The 24,203-nt window shown below is 48.4% G+C and overlaps 1 protein-coding gene across 1 annotated transcript in view; it reads left to right on the plus strand.

Annotated features, from left to right (window-relative positions):
- Positions 1-24,203, plus strand: part of INSR (insulin receptor) — a 55,905-nt gene that overhangs the window by 18,816 nt on the left and 12,886 nt on the right. Inside the window, exons 3-11 of the mRNA XM_033082078.2 lie at positions 11,768-12,083; positions 13,611-13,756; positions 14,014-14,158; positions 14,399-14,613; positions 16,988-17,114; positions 17,724-17,974; positions 18,304-18,471; positions 19,064-19,265; positions 23,795-24,063. Of these exons, the coding sequence (XP_032937969.1) occupies positions 11,768-12,083; positions 13,611-13,756; positions 14,014-14,158; positions 14,399-14,613; positions 16,988-17,114; positions 17,724-17,974; positions 18,304-18,471; positions 19,064-19,265; positions 23,795-24,063 (1,839 nt within the window). The remainder of the gene's footprint in view (positions 1-11,767; positions 12,084-13,610; positions 13,757-14,013; positions 14,159-14,398; positions 14,614-16,987; positions 17,115-17,723; positions 17,975-18,303; positions 18,472-19,063; positions 19,266-23,794; positions 24,064-24,203) is intronic.

The following is a 24,203-nucleotide window of genomic DNA, read 5'->3' on the forward strand; positions in this document are numbered from 1 at the left end:
GAAGAGCCTGTTGTTTTTCCACATGCTCTAATCTGTGATAACAAAAAGAACTCCAGATTGTGTTTTTCAAACGTGCTGTGGGTCTCTGGGTGCTCAGATTTGCCAGTGACTCTCTGTGCTGTGGGAACACATCCTTCCACCCAGAGCCTGATGTGCAGTGGCTCTGGTTCAAGTCCTTGTTTTGGTGCTGGAGGAGGCTGAGCAGGACTCAGCAATCAGCTGGAACCGAGAGTTTTGCTTTGCTCTGGGTGTTCTGCAGAGGGTCAAGTGCTGGATGTGCCCTGGGATCCTGCCAGTCTCTTCTTGGCACTGACAGGGCTTGGGCCCCATTTTGTGACTCCCATAAACTTCATCTGGCCAGTGCAGGAAGTGCTTAAAAGCAAAATTTAACTTTAGGATGGATTTAGACAAACAACCATCAGAAATATCGTAGGTGGAATATTGGAGGGGGCCTCGGACAGGTGGGTGGACTGGGAGGCCTCTCCAAAACTCCTTGGGCTCCTTCCCATTGGCAGATTCTGGTGCCAGCAGCTCTCAGCTGAGACTCAAAGCCTCCAGAGTTTGTTGAAGAAAAAGACTCTTTGTCCCTGGAGAAACTGATATGGCTTCAGCTTACTTGTAGAGGGGAATCCCATCTCTTTTTGTTGCTGTGCTGATTTGTGTAATTTTTTTTTTCCCCAGAGGGCTCTTTCCATTGTAAGGTGATTTCCACCCAGTAACTACCCCATGAGGCTGCAGGTGGCTGTGGCATCAATTAGAGAGCTCTGAATAATCCTAATTGCTCTGCAGTGGACAATGCTGATGGCAGCTGGTGATTAGACCATATCTGAGTCCTGTGCTGATAAAGTGAAGGTTTTTAGCACTGTGGCACACGCCTGCAGGGGTGGGGGATGTCAGCAGATCCTGTTCCTCCTGATGGCCCAGTGCAGCTTCGCCCATGGATAATGGGATTTTCTCTACTCCTACACTTCCCTGTGACATCAGTGACAGTCAGTTTTATTTTAAGAGCTTACCATGGTGTGAAATAAAGCAGAATTTTCACAATTCTGACCATTGAAGCCATCAGCTATTGTGGAAGAAGGATTGAGAATCCAAGATCTGAGTTCAGTGTAACTTTGGATGATTCAGTTCCCCTGTTGTTGGCCTTGCTGAAATGGCACAACTAGTCTGGCATTAAATGCCTTCAGATTACAACTTTCTCTTGCATAATTTACAAGGAGAGATAGATTAATGGCCTCCAAGGGTGGCTTGTGCAATTTAGTTAATGGTTTTTGTGCTCCTCTCCAGTCGTTTGGTTTTCCTCAGGGTTGTGTTTGTGTGACTTTTGGTCATTTTTATCATTTCTCATTTGGCATCTGGGTTTAGAGCAGCAGAGGGATGTAGCACAGTCACAAAAAACTCCAGGGATCAGTGTGTTTGTAAGGAGAAGCTGTTAAGCCAGTGGATATCTGGGAAGAGCCAAGCTGGATAATTTGTGCTGTGCCACATATTCATATACAGTGAATTACTTGAAAATGGGCATTGCTGGTATGCCAAGGATGACGAGGGCGAGTAGTAAATAAAAATACATTGCACATTGCTTGGCTCTGCAGGCAAACAGTATCTATTTCAGTCCTGCTAAGGAAATTCTTATGCCTCGAAATAAACTGTGGCAAGCGTGCACAGAGCTTTGGGCAAACAGGGGAGGGTGAGCAGGGGAATGGCAGGAGCTGAGGAGCCACAATGACTGGAGGAGTTGAGAGAATTTTATACAGGATTGATGGATTTGATACTGGTTAACAAGATACTGCATCCATTTCTCCTTTCCCCTTTGCTTTGGAAAAAATTCCTGTAGGCTCAGGAAAAACGAGGTGACCCCTGTGAAGGGTGTGAAGGCACAGCACAGTGTGGAGCTCCCTGTGGGGAATCAGTGGAGGATGGATCAGTGCTCCTGGATTTGGGCAGCTTGCTGAGTGACTGTGCACTGAACAGTTCATGCACCCTGGTCATTTCAGAAAAAAAAGAACATCTGTTTAATAGAGCCAGTTAGCTCTGCTTCCCAGGAAAATCCACTTTTCTCTGCACAGCTGGCCTTCAGGTGATGCTTTGCCTTTCTCCTCGTCCTCTTGGGAGGTGAGGCAGGAAGGGGGATCTGGAGCAAGAAAGGAGGATCTGGAGTGAGTCCCCTTCCTTTTCCCTCTCTGTTTGCTCTCAGTCTCGTCACCCACAAACACAAATTCGGTTTCAGTATCGATGTTTACAATTCATGACTGTGCTGTGAAATCTGCCCAGATTAAAATCTTAACCTCTGCCTGACATTTCTGTGTAGATCATTAGTTATCAGCATAATCTCCTTGTGGTTAATCTTATACTTCCGCCCATTCCATTGCCTTTCTCAGTCATGGACAGCTCCGTTTCTGCTGTAAACTGTGCCTCTGTTTTGGTGTAGATTTGTTGTTTTCTGTGTCAGGATTATGTTTACATAACGTATCTAAAATTCCATCTTTCCTCATGCCCACGTGTCAGCATAGCTTTCGTTCTTTCATGCCTTGTTTACTACAACATCCTTCCCCGTGGCCTTGAGGAGAGGAATCTTGTCCCTCCCTTATCTCTGCAGAAAGCAGAGCTTGGATGTTTTTTCTCGTGCCTTGATCCTGTCATTGCTCCTCATTTTCAGGATGGGCTTTGTAGGTAAAAGTAATAAGCTGTATTTGGAAAAATCAGATGGACCTCGGTCTTAAACCATCACCAGGTCCTTGTGTGTATCTCCCTTTGTCTCTGATTCTCTCTGGAATCATAGAATTGTGGAATATCCTGAGCTGGGAGGGACCCTCAAGGATCATCACTTATTTTTAGGATATGCCTGGCCCACTTTTCTGTGATTTGGAGTTGCAGTGTGTGAGCAGGTTTGGCAGGAGCAGGTTAAAGTGAACAGGGATGTTTACAAGATGCTGTACACTGGAGAGTAATAAATAGTTAAATATTAACATGAAGCTTTCATGAGGCTCCCAGGTGGCATCAACCGTTGGATGATAACACCAAATCCTTGGGTTGTAATAAAGATTGATATTTAACAAACCATAACAACAAAATAACAACTTTATTGTTGTGAGTAAAATTACTATCAAAGCTTTACAGGGAAATGCCCCAAATTAATGTTAAAGATTCCTGTCTTGGTCTAAATTACAAATTGTCTCTTGTGCTGTACAGAATGAAATACGATGTTTTGCCTGAAGATGTGGTGTCTGTTTTGGGGCTGGCATATTAAAAAAACCCAGCTGCCAAGCAGAGGTGGGTGGTTATTTCTGATCCCTTACACTAAGCTGCCATGTAATTTTGAACACAAAGTACAAGGAGCAGGCTTGACCTGCTTGCCAGAGAATGGCACAACAGCACTGTTGTAGACACTGGGTAAAGTATTTACAGCTCCTGGTCGCTATCCTGGTGTGCACTTTGTGACACTTGTCCCACCTTTAACAGTTGCTGCTGTGTTTTCAAATCAGACTCTGTGTTGTGGTAGTTTGGGCTCAATGGCCAACAGCTTTGCTTGATTTCTGCAAGTTGTTTGTACCTAAATGGGAAATCAGCTCAATTGGAAGGTGCCAGGGGAATGAAAACAGACCTAGTATTGAGTTTTGATTTCTTTATTAATTCTTTTTTTTTTCAGCGTGAGGTGCTTTGCTCTGTAAGTCTTGTTCATGAGGGGTTTTCAGCCATGGTGTGAGCACCACTGCTTAAAATGCACAAAAGGAAAATGTTTCTTTGATCCTTTCCCTGTCTGGGCAATATTAGGGATACTTGGGTGGGAAACATCCAGTTCTCTGGGTAAATAGTTGGGGTGACGGAGGAGAGCAGGAGTGAAAACCTTCAAGGGAGAGAAGCAGAAAGGTCTAAAAAAAACCCATGAAAATGAGAGCCTGTCCTGAGGCTTCAGTGGAAGATGAGGGCCTTCCATAGCTGAGGTTTGTAGCCCAAGAAGTCCTGTCCCCAAAAATAAGAGACGATGTTGGGCTGTCAGACCCCATCCGTGGGGTCTGAATTTGCACAGGACTTTGCACGCCTGAGCCCTGCCTTGTGCCTTGGTGTGCAGCTGGAGAAGCTCATTGGCAAAGGCTCTCACTTCCTAAGGAGATGAAGAATGAGAGACCAAAGGCATTGTGAGTCCACTGAGGTTGATGACTCCACCATGTTGAGATGACCTACATATATTTTATATTTTATGTAAGTGGAATGTGTGCATACACTAAACACTCACCACGTTTCCCATATTGCTTGTGACAATTCATATGGGAGTAAATATGTATTTCCTGAGAAATGCCCCACCAGCAGGTGTAATGCAGAAGATAATGAATTACTCCTTGGTTTAAACAGCAGAAGGTTGGCACAGAGGAGGCTGTTTCTGGAGAGATCTCCTGTTATCTGCCCCTTTCCTCTGTAAACAGCCGAGCTCAACCTTTCCCGTATCTCCATTCAACAACTTCTTCCACAGACCTCCACTATCACAGCAGGACAAGGTGGCACACGGCTCCAAACTCTTTTATCTTGTTTCAACTCCCATTTGCTGATCCTCACAGGTCCAGCATCCCCGTGGGCTTCATCTGTTCCTGGCGGGAAGCGGCCGAACCCCAGCTCGGAATATCTGAGCCATTCCGTGTAGCTCCAGTTGAGCACGTAATTTGTGGAAGGGTTGGGAGGAGAAACAGTTTTTTTTCTTGTCCTTTCTGATAGATGAGATAAGAGGTGTAATGTTGTCCTGAGAAATGTCAATGGGAAGAGTTTCCTTGACGTTGTAGTAAGTGTGTTGTTTTTGGAAGTCACTGTCCATGGGAAGGGAGGCACCTGCAGTTAATTTTGTCTGTTCCTGTGTAAATACAGACCTCCTAACGTTCCCAGCTCGCAGTTCAGAGGGGTCATGGCATTATGTACTGTAATATCTTATTTTATAAATAACGCTTTATTTTAGTGCTGATTGTAAAATCTGGGATTTATTTGGCACTTGCTCCTTCCCGAGCTGGTGCTGAGAACTGCAGCCCTTTGTTGTGGATTACCGCACTTGAGTCGATGCCTTTTGGAAGGGCTGTTCCTTGGTTGTCTTTGGGGAAGAGGGAGGGATGAGTGTTGTTAGAGCAGCTGAGATCTGGGAATAAGTGACATCAAATTTCCTTTGAGCATCTCATGATTATTTCCTGAATGTTGCTTGACCACTGCAGTCAACGCCGGGTGTTGCCAGCAGGATTTTGGTATCACTGTGTTAACTTGTTATTTTTTATTCTCTTCTCGTTACTCCATTTATTTTGTAGGCTCAGGAAGGGCTGGGGGAGCTGCTGCTCTTTGTCACCAAGGCGATCAAAAGTCCTTGTGCTTTTTACAGTCCACTGGAGCTCTCCAGCCCTGTCCCTCCCAGGCACATTTCTGCTGCTGGTGGGGGTTTGAGGTTTAGGTTTCTGCTTCTTTGGCCTCTGTGACATGAAGAAATAATTGAAGGACTAAGGCACAGTACAGTGGGGTTTGCAGTATGTTGGTTTTCTTGCAGCAATCCTCTGTTTTAGATTTATTTTTTACTTAGTCTTCACCAGATAGTTGTGCTTAATTTAATGGTTGTTTTCATCCTTGTGATACATTAATGCATTGGGATTAGGTGTTGTCTTGATGTATTCAAATGAAATAAATGCTCACAAGAAAGTAGATGATCATGAGTGAAAAAATTAAAAATTGGTTTAGGGTTAAAAATTACATTTATAGCACAAATGGTACTTAACAACTGCCTGAATTAGGAGTCTTGACTGTAAGAGAATGAGTGAAAGAGAAAAAGCAATCAAGTAAAAAATACTGTGTATGTACAACAGGATTTCATACATGATTTTATAAGGAATAAGACCCATATGGATTTCCATAGCAGCAGTGCTGCTCAGCACTTGCAGCAGGAAGCAAGCCCAGGCTCTGTAGTACTAAATTAAGATCACATGCTTGCAACACACTGAGGAGTTACTGCCGGGGGTGATTAGTTTCCTTTTTTTTTTTTCCCTTTCCTTGTTGGTTTTGTTTTTGTTTAGAACCACAAGAACCCATTGCTGTGGAGGTCATTGTGCCGTTAGGAAATGAAATTCCAGTTCCCTCTGCAGCCGTAACTCAAGCAGCACTCTGTGTGTGTGTGGATAAATTTATAGATCCCATCTACAGCAGCCATTTACAGTAAGAGGGGAAAGAGCCACGGGGACGAGCAGCGATCCTGTTTCTGTGGGGCTCTGCCTTTGGCTCCTGTCACCTGCCATGGCACCAGCCCAGCCCTGGCACCGGGGCCACCGCGAGCCATGCCAGCCGTGGCAACACCACCTTAGTGCCAGCTCCCTCCTGCCATCCTCCGCTCACCAACACCCTGCTGCACGCTGCAAAACCCACGGCAGCCCTGCGCTGCATTAAATGGCATTAAATTGCATTAGCAGCGCGGGCTGGGTGGCGCTGGGAGCTGGCGGGGTTAAGGCTGTTTGCCTTGTGCAGATAGCGGGCGCTTGGCTGCGATGCCTCCCCTGCGCAGGCAGCAAATGCATTGGCTGAGGTTGAGGGCGGTTCTGCTGCCGCAGTTGTTTTGTGTCCTGGACTCCTGTTGGATCTGGAGCCTCCTAATTGACTTGTGTGTCATCAAAATAAGAGTTTGTGGGAGGCAGGGGAGAGGAGCTGGTGGTGCGAGGAGACACCGCTGGACACCGGACACGTGTGGGTCCCATGGTAGCCTTGGTTGGCTCCACTGACCCCCACCACACACCCAGGGCTTGTTACTGCACTCTAAAGAGATCACCTTTATTCCCAATAAATCAGTCCCAAACCCATGTGGTGCCTGGACAGCACATGTACAGCATTTTGATGTTCATGTGTGTGGTTTAGGATTTGTCCTTAATGCACTGTTCCTCTTACCCAGCCCAAACCTCTGTGCTCACCTGTTTGCAGTTCAGCTCACCCAGGATGTTGCTATTTAAAACCATCCAGAGAATCCCAAAGGAACCCAAAGAGAATCCCAAAACTGGCAGAGAATCTCAAAGGAACAGCAAAACTTATCCTGTATGCTGTTTCCCCCGTCTTTTTTGGACAATTCACCATTTTATTAACAGAAAACAAGAAAAAAAAGACCTAACCACCAACGTTTTTAACAGCTTAATGCTTAATTGACTTGCCTGTTAAATGCCAATCTCCAGGTTACCTGTGCTGGCTCAGAATGTGTTTACAGTCTCTGTGTTTTGTTTCCACCTGGAGCACGGGGAAGTGAAACGCGGAGCGATCCGGAGGTAGAAATTCCTTTGCGCTGACTCTGAGGCTGCCTGTCCCCCCCAGCTGGGCCTCAGCAGCACGAAGAAATGTCCATTTGAATCTCTAATCAGAAAGCTTTGGAAGAGGCATTGTTTCCTCAGTCTTGGGAGCCACGCTAGCAGCGAGTTAAATATTTATTCACCCCTGGAACAACAGGTTTGCGCCTCCGGTGTCGCCGCGCTGCTCCCCGGGTTTTTGATGTCGGGCTCTGTGTCAGCTTTGGGACAGGAATTTGAACACCCAGATGTGGTGAAGGTGTTGTGGCTGTGCTGGGCAGCTTTATGCTGGTGCTGAGCCCATGGCCCCACAGCAGCTTCTGTGGGGCAGTGTGGTGGCTTCTGTCCCTGCCCAGAGCAGCTGCTCCTTTGTCCCCTCGTTTGGGTTTGTGGAGTTCCCCTTGGGCTTTCTGTGAAGAATGGGGGGAGTTGATTTTTTTTCTCTGTGCTGATTGTCCAAAGCCTCCCCCAGCCTTAACCAGGGGCTGGGGGTTGTGGGTGTCGTGTCTGAGCCTCCCCCATGCCAGAGCTCCCAAAAGGGTCACCCGAGAGTCACAATGTCCTGAGCTGGGAGGGACCCACAAAAATCACCGAGTGCACCCCAGCAATCCCACCCTGAGCATCCCTGGGAGTGGTGTCCAAACACTCCTGGAGCTCTGGCAGCCTTGGGGCTGGGACCATTCCCTGGGGAGCCAGTTTTTTTGTGCAAAAAAGCAAATCTCTGTGGGCCATGGCAATTATTTGGTCTGCAGACCTCGGTGGAGAAGGATAACGAGGTGCACGAACCTATTCAGTGCTGACTTGCACAACGTGGCAGCAAAAATCCCAAACAAAACTCGTATTTCTGGCCCATCTGAGTCACATAAGCTGGAGTAACAGTTGTAAAAAGTCGTAGTGAAGATACTCTGGAGAGGTTTTACACGACTTGAGGTGTTCTCTAGCATGCAGACTTTGATAATGTCATGACATCTGTTCAGGATCTTGGGTAATGAGGATTTGCAGAAAATGGTGATTGACAATTTCTGGTCTTGAGTGCTTAATGGAAAAAGAGCTGTTGCCTTGGGTGCTTTGCTTTCTTTGAGCTGTCTTGGAGACATCAAAAGCTCGCAGAACAGGAAAAAGAGAAACGTTAAGAACAGTTTAAAAATAGTTTAATTGTATCTTCTGAAAACCTTCAGAGTGGAGACTTTAGGCGGTTTCTGCCCTGTGAATACTTGCAGCTGAGTTCAAAATGTGTAAATAAGCACAGGGCTTTGAAGATTAGTTTCCATAACAAATTAAATAAAAATATTGTGTGACAGAATGTTAAGTAGGTGCCATGTGTCACCGGGTGCTTTGCATGAGGGGCGGCTTTTCCCAATTACCTGTCTGCTCCTTGGGAAACAAATGCTGGGTTTTGGATAAACTTTGTAGTTCTTGGGCATGAAAGAGGCAGGGAAAACTCCCTTGTGGAGGAAATGCTGGTGAGGAGCACTGGGAGTTGTGCTGGCAGCTCCCACAAACCATTCCTGCTTTTGCTTCAGTGCTTTGCTTCCCAGCTGAGAGCTGACCCTGCCCCAGGGGGGAACCAAGCAGAACCTGCAGCATTCCTTGCTGGACATCCCTGTCTCAGGAGAGTGTGGGGGAAACAGCCCAGGCTTTCCCCCTGCTCATAAACCTTGGCTGGAATTAATAAGTTTGAAATTTTCTGATCCAAATATTTCTAATAAGCTGCAGCCAGGACACCTGTTGCTAGACTGTGCTCATCTATGGCCTGGTAAGGAATATATAACCATTTAAAACATCCATCCTGGCTTTTAAAACAAGCTTCCCATTTTATATTTAGTTTAATGCAAGGTGTTCCTGCAGGTTGCTGCTGTTTGGCTTTTGTATTTCAATCTATTTGTGACAAGTTCACAAAATACGACCTGTTGCCAGAAAAGGGCAAAAAGTTTGTCAGCCTGAAAGGAATAAATTCGAAACACATTTCTGAGCTTTTTGTAATGGATGAGTGATGCACAGAGAAAACACCTGCAGTGAAGGACCAACATGGAAGCAGTAAGATATTTGAGATTAAATTGTCCTTGTGGTAAATTTCAGCTTTATAAATTTCATATTTCTTCAAGGGATTTATCAGACCAGAGGTTGCTCATCTTTACTACCTCATCTACTGCTATTTATTCTAAGAATGGCATTAACAGCTTTAGCACACTTAATTCTGCAATCTCCTAGCATGGGGCAGAGGGGGATTTTCTTCCTAACACAGCTGGGGGCTGGACCATCCAAACATGTTGTGCTGTGGATCCCACATGCTGCTCTTTGGCTGGATAAAACCAGACCATGTTCCACTGCTGCTCTGCTCAGGTTTAACCAGAAATTAGAGAGAAAATTCACCTTTGGACATCACTGTGTCAGGACCTCCCCAGATAAAGCCCCTCCTGCCTGGACACTGAGTATTGGACAGAAAGCTGGGGAAATGCTGAGGCAGATGGTGTTAATTCAGGATTTATTGCTGGTTCTCAGGCAGGACAAGAGGAGCTGCTCAGGTGTTCCCTCAGACAGAACACTCTGGTTTGGTGAGGACAAGGGGGTGTCTTGATCTTGCAGGTGGATCTCAAAGGCTGTGAGGATAAATCCAGGTCCCTGTCCCCCATCTAAAGCCCTTCTTCTGGTTCTGAACCCCTTCTTGGTGTTGGCTCTTGGAGTGCTGATTGCTGCTCTGTTCTCTTTCCTGACATGAAGTTCCATGGTGTGTTCTGGGTTACAGAGTTGGATTTAATAATTTCAGCCTCGTTTGAGCCTCTCAGACTGAGTGTGGAGATGCTGAGGGGCAGGACTGGATTCCCCTGGATCTTCCCTGACTTTGTTCATTCTGCCCTCCTGCTCCTCCCCAACTCATGGTCTTTGCTCTGCTTGGTTTCCAGTTCAAAGCCCAAACCACTCATTAAAGGTGTTGTGGGGCACTAAGTAATGAGTAATTAAAAAGAAAACCATAAAAACCTCAAGCAATAACACTTGTGGGAGCCCTTTTTTGTAGAATTGTTGGGAAAGTCACTGAAGAGCTCATGTTGGTACCAGGGCTTCCTCCAGGAAAGCAGGGACAGGGTGATAGACAGATGGGAAGCAAATCCTGATAAAGCTGAAGGGTTGTGTAAAAATGCTGTTGGACATGTGTTATTTGCAGTTTTTAAACTGAAAAACAAGAATCTTCTGGCTGAAACTGGCTGTACCAGGCTGGGAAGCTCTTGCTGTGGAGTCTCATCACTGCTGAGCTTCAAAAATAACACCAGAGTCACCAAGGCTCTCCTGGAGCCTCTTAGTGCCAGACTGAGGGATCAGGAAAACTCAGATCTCTTCTTTTGAAGATGAACATTGATGAGGTGTGAGATGAATGATAAGACTCCTCAAAAATGTTCTTAAAATGTGGAATTTACACTGAAAGGTGGAGATGAGGCAGAATTTGCAATGAAAGGTGGAAATGAGGTAAAACTTACCCTGAAAGGTGGAGATGGGGCAGAATTGATACTGGAAGGTGGAGATGAGGCTGAATTTGCAATGAAAGGTGGAGATGAGGGTCATTTACACTGACAAGTGGAGATGGGGCAGATGCCTCCATTCCATCCAGAGGATGCTCCCAGTGCAAGCAGGACCAGGTGTCCCAGATCTGACCCCACAGTCTCTCCCATGTCCCAGCTCTCCCATGTCCCAGCTCTCCCATGCCAGTCTCTCCTATGGCCAGTCTCTCCTATGGCCAGTCTCTCCCTGCCAGTCTCTCCCATGGCCAGTCTCTCCCTGCCAGTCTCTCCCATGCCAGTCTTTCCCATGTCCCAGTCTCTCCCTGCCAGTCTCTCCTATGTCCCAGTCTCTCCCATTGCCAGTCTCTCCATGCCAATCTCTCCCATGTCCAGTCTCTCCCATGTCCAGTCTCTTCTGCCAATCTCTCCCATGCCATTCTCTCCCATGCCATTCTCTCCCATGCCAGTCTTTCCCATGTCCAGTCTCCCCCATGTCCAGTCTCCCCCATGTCCAGTCTCCCCCATGTCCAGTCTCTCCCATGCCCATCTCTCCATGCCAGTCTCTCCCATGCCAGTCTCTCCCATGTTCCAGTCTCTCCCCTGCCAGTCTCTCCCCCATTGCCAGTCTCTCCCATGGCCAGTCTCTCCTATTGCCAGTCTCTCCCATGTCCCAGCTCCCCCATTGCCAGTCTCCCCCATTGCCAGTCTCCCCCATTGCCAGTCTGTCCCATGCCAGTCTGTCCCATGCCAGTCTGTCCCATGCCAGTCTCCGCCATGCCAGTCTCCGCCATGCCAGTCTCCGCCATGCCAGTCTCTCCATGCCAGTCTCTCCTATTGCCAGTCTCTCCCATGTCCATGGCTATCCCTGCCAGTCTGTCCCATGCCAGTCTGTCCCATGCCAGTCTGTCCCATGCCAGTCTCTCCCATTGCCAATCTCTCCCATTGCCAGTCTCTCCCTACAGTCTCCCCCTGACCCTCCCTGTGCTCTCCCTGCAGTCTGTCCCCCTGCCTGCAAGTCCCAGGGCTGCACGTCGGACGGGCAGTGCTGCCACAGCGAGTGCCTGGGCGACTGCACGGAGCCCAACGACCCCGCGCGCTGCGTGGCCTGCCGCAACTTCTACCTGGACGGGCGGTGCGTGGACAGCTGCCCCCCGGGCCACTACCGCTTCGAGGGCTGGCGCTGCGTCACCTTCAGCTTCTGCCAGGAGCTGCACAACAAGTGCAAGAACGCCCGCGAGTCGGGGTGCCACGTCATCCACAACAACGAGTGTGTGCACGAGTGCCCCTCGGGATACATCATGAACTCCAGCAAGTGAGTGCTGGGGGGGCTGGGCTGGGCTGGGCTTTCACCCACCTTGGGCACAGGGTTTGGGGGCTGTGTTAAGAGCAGGAGTTTCTGGTGTTGGAGCGTCTGTGGCAATCACCTGGTTTGCTTTAATATGATTTACAAACTAATTCCTTGCTAATTCAAGCCATTAGAAGCTCTCCTTACCATGGGCTGGTAGTTTATTCTTCCCTTGCTTCCTCTCAAGTTTGGAAAAAGTGGGAAAGGGAGATGGAGAGAGGACAAGGAAGTGTATCCTCAAGCTGGAAGCCATGGAGGAAGGAGATGGCCATGGAGAGGCTTTAGCAGCCCTGCTTCCCTCCCCTCTGGAGCAGCCTCAGGCCAGGGAGCCAGGCTGGAAAAGCACAGCAGGGAGAGGTCGTGGCTAATGAAGAGAGCGCAGCGTCCTCGCCGTGCTCTTTCTCAGAATATCTGTCCCTCATCCCTGTAATTACTTTCATTGAGCAGGTTCAAGCTGTGCCAGACATAAATGCACAGTGTAACAAACAAGTGTAGCACGAATCCAGGCAGGGAACAGCCATTCTGTCTATTCCCAGGGCGTTTTGATAAAGGAATTAAATCATTTATGTTGCTGAGCTGTTTATCACTGAAAACTTGCTTGTTTGTCCAGCAATACCATTCTATATTGTGGTGAGTCAGATTTCCTATGAATATTGGTCACTTTGTGCTCCTGCCGTAATAATTTCAGGGAATTCACTCTTAACAGGACTTTTTATGCCATTTCCTGTTTTGTTTTTCCAAAGAACAAACAAGCAGCCCCCAAAGTAGCTGTGCTGCTTGTGCAACAGCCCCGTGGCCCCTCCTGTGCTGTTCCAGGCTGCTGCCAGTGGGACCTCACAGCTCTGCTCCCTGCTTTTCCTGGAGCTTTTCTTTCTCTGGACCAGTTGGGAACACATTCTTGTGGTGGTGTGACCAGGGCACACCATCAGCCCCTGCTATTCAAGCAGTATTTCCCCAGAGCACCAAGAACATTCTTGCCTTTTTTAAAGCAACATTGAGTGCAGTCCTCAATCAGAGGATTCCCAGGTGAAGGGCCAGCTCTCCACTCATCAATTACACATTTGGTTAATGATCTTGAGATGAATACTGAACTGGGTTTGTTATTTGAAAGCCCTGGCATGGAGAGCACTGGGCAGCATTGTGGCCAGCTTCCTCTTCACAGTGATTCAGGTCACTTCATTTTGTTATGTAGGAAGGGATGGAATGATTCGTGTTTGAAGTGTGGAAGTGACAATTTAAGACCTTTTAAATTTATCAGCAGTTATTTTCAAGGCCAGGTTGGATGGGGCTTGGAGCAAGCTGGCCCAGTGGAAGGTGTGGAAAGGGGTTGGAGTGGGATGAGCTTTAAGGTCCCTTCCAGCCCAAACCATTCCATGATTCTGTGACTCTTTGGAGTCCCTAATGAGTGAGCCCCATATCCTCACTTCAGATTGCTCCCTGTGCTCCTGGGCATTGCTGGGCCACGCTGGCTCAGCCCTGCTGTGCTTTTTGCAGCCTGCACTGCACGCCCTGCGCAGGGCCCTGCCCCAAGGTGTGTGACTTTGGCAAGGAGAAGATGATCGACTCGGTGACGTCGGCGCAGGAGCTGCGGGGCTGCACGGTGCTCAACGGGAGCCTGGTCATCAACATCCGCGGGGGAAGTAAGTGGGCATGGCTGGGGTGAGCCAGGACATGGGCACTGCCCTCAGCTGGGGCTCTGCCCTGGCTGTGCCCACCCTCAGCTTACAGAAATCAGCACAAAGCAGAGGCTTTTCTTTCATTTGATGGTTTTTGTTAATTGGTTTTTGTGAGTTCTCATGAATTAACATAAAGCAGTTGTTTGATATGTTTGGGCTCTGATGTGGGTGTTTCTCTCTGTGATACCAGAAAACTCTTCCCAATGTTTTCCTCTCTGTAGATAACATAGCAGCTGAGCTGGAAGCGAACCTTGGCTTGATAGAAGAAATCTCAGGTTACCTAAAAATTCGCCGCTCTTATGCCTTGGTTTCTCTCTCTTTTTTTCGGAAACTCCATCTGATTAGAGGAGAGACACTCGAAGCTGGGTGAGTTCTCTCAAAAGATGCTTCATTTGAATGCTTTGAAGTACAAGGAGTGCCAGTTCTATCAGGGTGATTTGTATTGGGAAACAATTCCCAAGTTATTTTTAAATGTTCCTTTGCCCCTGGCTTGTGCCCTGCCAGAGCAGACAATTTACATTCATTTTTCTTTGGTGTCTGGATTAGTGAAAAAAGAGCTTTTCATGCATCCCCTCCCAACCCATGTTTTCATTCTTCTGTTTTCAGGAATTATTCTTTTTATGCCTTGGACAACCAGAACCTTCGCCAGCTCTGGGACTGGAGCAAACACAACCTCACTATTGCACGGGGCAAACTCTTCTTCCATTACAATCCCAAGCTGTGCTTGTCAGAAATCCACAAGATGGAAGAGATCTCCGGGACTAAGGGGCGTCAGGAGAGGAATGACATAGCCCTGAAGACCAACGGGGATCAAGCCTCATGTAAGAGTCTCAGAGCTCAGCCTTGCTTCCCTTTCCCTCTGCCTTGCTCTCCTCATACTCCTCTTGCTCCCAGCCCAGCTCAGGATGTTTTTCCATGGCCTGTTCTCATCTCCTTAGTGAAGCAGCAGATGTGCCCCTTGCCTGTGCTCTCAGTGACACTGTCACTGTGCCATGAGTAAAAATCCCCATGGGCATCTCCCTCTGGCAGCCTTGGTCCCACACAACCCTGACAGGTTTTTGGGGCTGGAAGTGCATTTATTGTGTCTTTTTGAAGAGTTTAGCACAATGTAACCTCGGCCCAGGCTGGGACTTTGTGTTACTGCTGAGTACCTGATTAATAGTCATAATCTGCTTTTCCCATGTCATGAGGCGACAGGGAATAAACACGGGAGAAACAGGATTTCCACCCATCCCTGCAGCCACGTGAGGCAATTGCCATGACAACAGGCAGGGAAAATTTTCCAACAATTTTTGCAATGCCTCTCTGAGGTTTTTCTTCAGGAACAATGATCAGACAGCGCCTGTGTCAGCAAACAGCACAGGGTTGGCTTTATGCTCTCGCTGAAGTTGTGCTGCTGAAGATGGGGTTCTGCAGACACTTATTTTGGCAGCAATACTGCAATGAATGCAGTCCTTCTGCACCCCCAGTCCTGCTGTTTGTTCCCTTTCTGTGCCCCTTTCCCTGTTTGTAGCAGGACTGTGTGCTGAACCAGATTGTGGAAGGAATTGGGAGCAGGAAAAACCCAGGAAAAACCCACCAGTTCTGAGCTGGTGGCATCTCTGGTCTGGAGCAGGAAAAACCCACCAGTTCTGAGCTGGTGGCATCTCTGGTCTGGAACAGGAAAAACCCAGGAAAAACCCACCAGTTCTGAGCTGGTGGCATCTCTGCTCTGATTCATTTCTCAGCCCCACAGAGATTCCCCTGCACACAGGAACAGGAGCACATGGAGCTGCTGATGGGCCCCTCACAACTCAGGATGTTCTGTGAAGGACAGATGGCAAGGGGACAGGGCAGTGACCCATCCATGCAGTATTCCAGAGTTGTGTTGTGGTCCTGGGAGATGCTTGGGCAGGTATTGCCACCAAACAGCCCAGCATTGACTGAACTGGGATTTCAGATCCTGGCTCACAACCTGCAGGGTTCTGTGGCTTCACAGGATGTCCTTCTGCTTTTGGGGACAGCACTGCCAGAAGAGCCCAAGGTCCTTTCCCACCCAAAACATTCCAGGATTCTGTGATCTCTGCTCCTGTCCTCGTTGTCCCTCACTGATGCAGCTGTTTGTGAACAGACCTAAAAAGTGAAGATGTTTCAGCTGACTCAGTTTCCTGGTCTGGTTTCCCACATATCAACACAGGCAGCCAGGCCAGCACAGTGGGAGAAGGGAATGCAATGGCTGTGACCTGAAAACTGGCAGGACCAGTGAAAAACAGACACAGAGCCTCTGGGGCACCACAGCTCCAGCCTGGGCAGAGGGAAGGAACACAAGGCATCAGCTGTCTGTAAAGTTCATCTCCTCCCATGGGACACTGAAAAACTCTCCCCACATTGGGGATGAACCTGGATTTGGGCAGATCCAGCTCTGCCTGTGGCTGTGAGCAGCTCCTGGGCTGGTGTTTGGTGTGAAGGCAGCTGGAGGAGACAGTTGCATTTCTCTTTGCCAGCTTTACCCTCACCCTGCTGAGCTGGTGTCTGTGCCACCCCCACCTCAAACCACAGCTTGCCAGGTTGTTTGGCTTTTTGTTTGCTTTTGCATTTCAAGCCCAACTTTCACGTTGGCAGCATCCTGTTTACTAAAAAAAAAATAGAAAGGGGGAAAAAAAATGGCCCTGTTTGTTCTGGATGTGGTGCCAGTGAAATGAATGTTCTTCCTCCTGTTGCAGCTACTGCAGGAATAGCAAATTCAGTCAGAGCCACCTGGACTGGGGGCACAAAACATGTTGTGCCCTGTCCCTTCAACTCCATCCTCCTGCAAACACCCTCCTGTTTGCAGAACGACCTCACTACTCCTGGGCAAGGCAGAAATTCTTCTGCTTCATTTTTGTAGCCTCTTTCCTCCTGTGCAAACCATATTGCTGGGTTCAGCTCTGCAGATCATCATAAATTGTGAAATGTCTTGCCTTTAGATTTCCCACTTTTTAGAATTTAGTTCAGCTCTTCTACAGTCATTTTCATGAAATCATTGAAAAATTTAACCCTAGGAGGGCGTTGATATCAGCCACTGATTTGAGGTAGGAATGGCTGCCAAGTAAGAAAGTTTTACTAGGTAACTTCTCAGTGTTCCTCACATTTATCTTAAACTTCTAAGATAATTAAAAACAAAACACTTCGTTTTTCAGCATTAATGAAACTGCTGTCACTTCTCACTTGTCACAGGTGAAAACGAACTGCTGAAATTTTCTTCCATTAGGACTTCTCATGACAAGATCCTGCTGAAGTGGGAGCCCTACTGGCCCCCAGATTTCCGTGACCTGCTGGGGTTTATGCTGTTCTACAAGGAGGCGTAAGTGATCCCTCAGAGCCTGGTTGGGCTGCCACGAGCAGCAGCTGCCGTTGAAAGGTGGATGTTAAACCTGCTGGATGCTTTTGCTGTAGGCAAAGCTGTTTAGTCTCTGATTTTGTGGCTCCTACACTGAAGTTTCTAGTGATACCCTTCTATAAATGTGTTCATTAAGATCCCTGACTTGTGCACAGTCACAGTTCCTCATTTAAGAACAATCCAAACTTTAGTTGCTCCTACTGATCTAGACACACATACTCAAACCATAGAGTTCCTCATCTCCCCACTATCTCCATGGGATGCTGAGGGTTTTATCCCCTTTGAGGTGGGAAAGGTTCTTGTAGAATCAAGGTAACCAAGCTGATTTTCATAAAGCTGACAATAGTCAGTCTGGATTTAGTTGTTGGGGTCACGTGTGGCACAGATCCTGCTCTGTGATCTGTTGGAGGCCCAGGTAACAAAGCTCCCAATGCCTTCCTTTCAGAATAAATTCAGTGAGTTAATTTTACTTTCTCTGAAGGGTAGAGGATGATAACTTCCAGTGTGCCTTTAGAAATGTTTTTAAGAGCCTGATTGAGGATTCTGTTAATTGGAGCCTTCTCTCTCCTCAAGTCCCTACCAGAACGTGACGGAGTTCGATGGCCAGGACGCCTGTGGCTCCAACAGCTGGACAGTTGTGGATGTTGATCCCCCACCACGCTCAAATGAGCCCAAAGCCCAGGCCCAGCCAGGGTGGCTCCTGAGGGGCCTGAAGCCCTGGACACAGTATGCAGTGTTTGTGAAAACCCTGGTCACCTTCTCCGACGAGCGGCGCACGTACGGCGCCAAGAGCGAGATCATCTACGTGCAGACCAACGCCACGGGTCAGTGCAGCACAGTCCTGGGCTGAAAACAGCTCAAAATAATCCTGCCTGGGGGTTTTCTAGTCCCATATCCAGGAATTCCCACTACCCTGCCCCTAAAGCAGGGCTGTGATTCCAGATGGGCACCTCTTCTGTCGGTTTGTGTGGCCTCATGTAGCAATCATTGAGGCTGGAAGAGATCACTGGGAGAGAGCCCAGCCTGGAGGAGATCCCTGGGTTCCAGGGAGTGCTTGATTGCCATGGAAATGGGGATTTGCCTGTGCTGGTCCCTGCTTTGGCAGGCTCTGCAGGGCAGTGCAGTGAGCTGTGTCTCTTCCCCACCCTTGCAGTTCCGTCGGTCCCGCTGGATCCCATATCTGTGTCCAACTCCTCATCCCAAATCATCCTCAAGTGGAAGCCGCCCTCGGAGCCCAATGGCAACATCACACACTACCTGGTGTACTGGCAGGAGCAGGCAGAGGACAGTGAGCTCTATGAACTCGATTACTGCCTGAAAGGTGAGTGGGTCTCTCCCAGAAGTGTTTTTGCCTTGGAGGTGCTCAGTTCTGCTGGATTCAGGGCTGTTCTGAATCAGCTCTGTCCCTCCCTGTTCTGTTACATTAGGTGCTGCTGCCAAGATATGTGCAAAAGGTCTAAAAATGTTTTTTACAAAGTAATCACATGTCTTTTCCTTTGAGGATCTCTGCCCTTGCTTCTTTTAAACTGAGTTATAAGTTTAATAGCAACAATGGACATAATAAAATTGAAAATTTCGGTGCTGCTGGAGCTCGGGGCAGAGTTAATTTTTGAAGGCAGCTGGTGCGTGGTTTGGAATTCCTTGAGAACACAGAATTTCACTGAGGATTTCCAAAATCTCACCTACTGCTCTCGGTTACCTGAACTGGGATAAAGCAGCATCCAAGCTCCATTTCCAAAATAGCATTTTTGAAGTAAAGGCCTGCCAGGAAAGAAGGAACTGCTTAGCCCTGGATGTGAAATAGGAGATGGCCAAATGTGAATTCTGTGTGCACTGGTTTGGGATCTTTTTGTAGGATCAAACATCTTCTGCCAAGACAGGCACGAGTGACACTCAAACTGTTTTGTCCCCAGGATTAAAGCTGCCCTCAAGAACGTGGTCTCCTCCTTTTGAATCTGAAGACCCCCAGAAGTATAATCAGAGTGAAGCTGAGGATGTCAGTGGGGAGTGCTGTTCCTGTCCTAAAACAGACTCCCAGATCCAGAAGGAGCTGGAGGAATCTGCTTTCCGCAAGACCTTCGAGAATTATCTGCACAACGAGGTTTTTGTGCCCAGGTGAGAACATCAAACAGGACAGTCCAGGGGTCAGGGGGAGGGAAATGTAATTGAGGACTAAATAAAAATACCAGGTTGGACACAGCCACACTGCCAGGCTTCCATGAACCTGTCTAGTCCAGCTGGGATATGGATGTTGGAATGGGGAGAGCTGAGCACCTACCACGGGTGTTCCTGCACATTTGGAAGATCCTGCTTTCATTTCCTGTCCCTGAATTCTCCTCAGCTCAAGAATAAAGTGAGAATCCTTAACAAACAGCCTGCAGCTCATCTGGCATCAGATGATGCCAAAAATAGCGATTTTCTTTTCCTGTCTTGAAATTTTGTGGTCAAGTTTTTCATTGAGTTGCAAAGAAAGGAAAAGGGCAGTTTACCAGGCCACAGCCTCGTCCTTCAGCGTGGTATTTGTGGTCTCCCTTCACTTAGTGTGGGAAATACCTCCAATACCATGAGGAATGTGAGTGCTGTGGGAGGTGAATGTCCTGTTTTGAGTGGCACACTTGGTGTCACATTAAGTGGTGTTGAATGTCTTCACACTTCATCTGCAGCTTGGGGAGGAAGTGCTGGGGAGCAGGGTAGAATCTGGGTGAGATTTACCCTCTTCCCTGTCATGTGTGTTGTGCTCTAAATGTATTCTCTGCTTGCTGCCCTCAGCCACAAAGCTGCATTTGCAGCTGCCTGACAAAAGCTGGGGCACTGCACTGAGCGTTTTCCCTGGTGCTCCCTTCCCTGCTGCCTGCAGCCCTCACCTGTGAGCTTGGGCAGTTCCTTTTGCTGTTCCCTGGTGTTGGTGCCCATCAGGATGAGCTCCAGCCTGCCAGAGGATGCCAGGACATGACATACTCCAAAGCAGAGGAGAACCAAGCCATGTGCAAAAGCCAGACTCCTCCTGATGAGGACAGACAATACTTTTCCTCCTCCTCTCAATTTTATTGTGCAGCTAGCCCAGGATGCTCCTCAGGCCAGTTTCTGGGGGATGTATTTTAGGAAGAAACCAATCACCAGGATGTGCCACCTTGTCAGCCTCCTGAGGAAGAAATCCCCACATCCCCTGGCCAACTAATCCTCTAAAACAAGCCAGTGCTGAAGAGACCTCCCTGCTGCCACGTGCCCTGCTTGTCCTCCCTGGCAGGCTCCAGGCTGTCAGCACATAAATCAGAATTCTTTTTCCTGTGAATACTGTGCTATCACCTGCTCACTGAGCCTGGCAGAGAGCAGGGAGTGTGGTTTACTTCAGGTGCTTTTTTGGTGGTTTCTGAGAGTTCAGTGACCTCTCCTGAGGTGCTGTGTGGCCTCTCCTGGAGAGAAGGAACTTGCCAGTCACAGGAGGAATCTCAGAGATTAGGCCAGCAGGGAACATGAGATGCCAGGGGGGCAGAATTACAGCAGTTTCTCCCTGATGTCTTCTTGTTTTCCATGTGCCATTTCTCCCCTCCTGCCCTGTTCCCAGTGATCTGATCCCTGGGCAGGATCCAGCCTCAGTCCAGGGCTGATCTCACCTCTCTGGAAATCACAGTTCCTTCTTCCTAGGCATGTTGATTACACACTCCAGGAGCCACTGTCACATCTCATGGGGGTCAGTTTTCTCTGGCAGTGACAAAAACCCAAACTAGAAGTTCAGGAATGTTCCTGTGCGCAGGCAGAGCTGGCAGTGTCTCACTCCAGGTCCCCTTTGGAGCTGAACACAGTGACCATCAGAAGCTGATCCTGTGTTATTTGCCCTCATTTTGGAGGAGTTCTGCGTGGATTGGAGCTCAGGGCTGGTTGCACCCTGGCACAGGCTGCCCAGGGATGTGTGGAGTCTCCATCCCTGGAGATGGAGATGACCTGAGATGCTCCAGCATGGTCCTGAGCCCCTGCCCCAGCTGCCCCTGCTTTGGGCCAGGAGTTTGGATCAGACAATCCCCAGGGGTGCCTTCCAGCCTCACCCCTCCATGATCCTGTGGGAAACCGGAAAAGTGCAGAAATCAGTCCTGAGAGGCAGAGGGGAGCTGAGTGGCTGCTGTTCAGGGTGTCATTCAGGTATTCCCTCCATCCCCACTGCAGCAAGAGCAGGAGCAGCCCCAGTTCTGTCTCTGTCCTCTGTCACACACTTTGTGCCATTCCCACATTTCTTGGGGAGCAGGATCTGAGTAATTGTACAGACAAATCTAAAATGTTGCTGCCAGGCCAGCTGACCTGGAGTGGTTCCAGGGGTGTGGAAAAGCTTGGCTTGAGGTACCAAAGGCATTTTTGGAATCCCCCAGCACAGACCACTCTGTGTGTGCTGAGGGGTCACTTCCAGCCCCCTCACACCCCCTGGTCACCTGTGAGAGCAGGAGGAACCTGGACCTGAGGTTTCACAGGGAACTCCCTGGAGCTGCTGAGATGGCCTCAATGCAAATTACACTGGAACAGCTCTGAGAAGAATCAGATGTTTGAAAATACAGAGAATTTGGCAAGAAAAATGCTTCAAATCCAGGATAATAAATATGGGAAGATGGGGATTTACAGTTTCAAAAGCTTTTCTTAACTTACTGTGACTTGAGAAAGGAGGAATTCTTGCATTTTACTCTGTGTTGCAGCAGTGGTCAAAGTACTGTTTTACTTGTGAAAAACAAAATTCCCTTGAACATGAGGATCAGCTGAATTCACACTTGATAAACAGAGGGTGTAGCTTTGCCTTCATGCAAAGCAGGTCCTGTTTGACCATAAGGAATCCTTCCCAAGGAGGGAGGTGGCATGACCCAGAGCTGGGTCCCTGAACTCTGCCCCATCCTGAGGGGACATTGCTCAGACCACCACACAGGCAGAGGGAACTGCAGCTCCAAAAGGAGTTAATTAGTAATTAAGAAAGAGAAAACTTAAAACTGGAATGTGCTTGCTGAGCCTGCCATTTGCAGTCCTGCTTTGTCATCAGGTGGATGAATATTCTGCAGGAAGGAATTGTTCCCTGGGAGGGTGGGCAGGCCCTGGCACAGGGTGCCCAGAGCAGCTGTGGCTGCCCCTGGATCCCTGGCAGTGTCCAAGGCCAGGTTGGACATTGGGGCTTGGAGCAGCCTGGGACAGTGGAAGTGTCCCTGCCATGGCAGGGGTGGCTGGGATGAGCTTTAAAGTCCCTTCCCACCTAAACCATTCTGTGATGATGCCAACTCTGTGAATATTTGTGTTGTGTGTAGCCTAGATTTAGTTTGAGGACATCTCAAACTCTGCTTTCTGCCTGGTGGCTTCTGCTGCAGGAGGAGAAGCAACTCCAGGGAAGGCAGAGGGAGGCAGGGAATGTGGCAGAGACCTGTCAGAGCAGCCCCTGCTGGGGCTGGGGCTGGGGCTGGGGCTGGGGCTGGCCATGGCCTGGTAGTCAGAGGGACAGTGGAAAGTTCAGTTCAGCAGCAAAGATTTGCTTCAACAGCTTGTTACATTTTTAGAGCCTGGAGATGCCTCAAGTGTGGGTTCAGATCAGGTCACTCTTTGTACCCTTTAATAGCTGCACACACATGCACACACACACAAAAAGATCATCACCCCCTTAAAATACATGGTCTGGATTTCAAGTGGCATTAATTCCTTTTGTGTAACTGAATACAGTTACTGATTCACCACCTTGGTTAGTTCCCGACCTGGAATACCCCATGGCAAATGTGTGGCAGCACATAAAAGTGTTAGATTGAGCACTTTTGGTTTGGACCAATCCCTTTTTTTTTTTTTTTTTGGCCAAGAAAATGAAACTTTTGAATGCTTCTTAATTCTGTTGAATTTATTCAGTTTGTTTGCTAACAAAACCTGACATTAAGCCTGGCTGGTGGCACTCAGGGAAGGTGACATGGTCACACTGCAGGTGCTGATTTTACAAGTGAAAAAAATAACATTTCCAGACTGAAATGCAATAACTCAAGGAGCAACATTTGGTTAACAAAACCACACAATGAATATGTAATCAGAACCATGAGTTCTAAATGCATGCCTTGAAAAGGACTTAATAGATTTGATCTCTTGGGAGAAAGTTAAAATGCTTCGTGTATCCCTGAGGTTCAGCCTTAGGGATGAGAGTGGCAAATGTACTGCAGAGAGCTGGGAGAGTGGCCTTTTGCTTTAGAAGTGCAGGTTGGTGACACTTGGGATATGTGGCACATGTGAGGTCAGGAGTCGGGGCCGTGGCGTGACCTCGTGTGCTCGGAGCTGCAGCAGTGGGAGCTGGACTGCAAAGCATTGCAACCCTGCCCCAGGCATCCCTCAGGCAACCTGGTAGAGTTACCCAGCTGAGAGATCCTGGGCAACTTGGATTCTCAAGCAAATACTTGAAGCTTGGATTGGTTTATTTTTATTTTATCTCCCTGTGTGTAGTTGTGTGGGGAGAGGAGGCTGGGGGATACAGAATTTTGTAAAGATGTGTGTCTTGGTTAAAAAAAAAAAAAATCCTGAATTTCTTTGTTGCATTGCAAATATCAGGGTTCACTTTGAACCCTGAGCTCTCCAATTTTAACTCTTCTTTACAGCTGGATGTGTTGACACTGACTGTAACAACTGACATGGTGACCTGTGTTGTTTAACAGGCCATCAAGAAAACGAAGAGACCTCGGCTCCGTGGCCAACTCCACCGTGGTGTTACCCACCATCCCATCCTCTCCCAACAATTCAGCAGCAGCTGAGGGTGCAGAGGAGCAGAAACCTTTTGAGAAGGTGATGTTCAAGGAGTCCCTGGTGATCTCAGGGCTGCGACATTTCACCGGGTACCGCATCGAGCTGCACGCCTGCAACCACGACGCCCAGGAGTCCCGCTGCAGCGTGGCAGCCTATGTCAGTGCCAGGACCATGCCAGAAGGTGAATCTCTCCCTGAGCCCCTCCCTGAGCCCTGCTGTAGCTTGGTAGCTGTTCCCAAAATGCTTCTTTTCCCCTGAGAGGCAGCTGCAGCATGTAAGACCAGGGCTGTCCTTATGTCCCGGTGGGAAAGGAGGATGGAT

Source organism: Catharus ustulatus, chromosome 29 (assembly GCF_009819885.2).
Source record: "Catharus ustulatus isolate bCatUst1 chromosome 29, bCatUst1.pri.v2, whole genome shotgun sequence".
Classification (NCBI taxonomy): domain Eukaryota; kingdom Metazoa; phylum Chordata; class Aves; order Passeriformes; family Turdidae; genus Catharus; species Catharus ustulatus.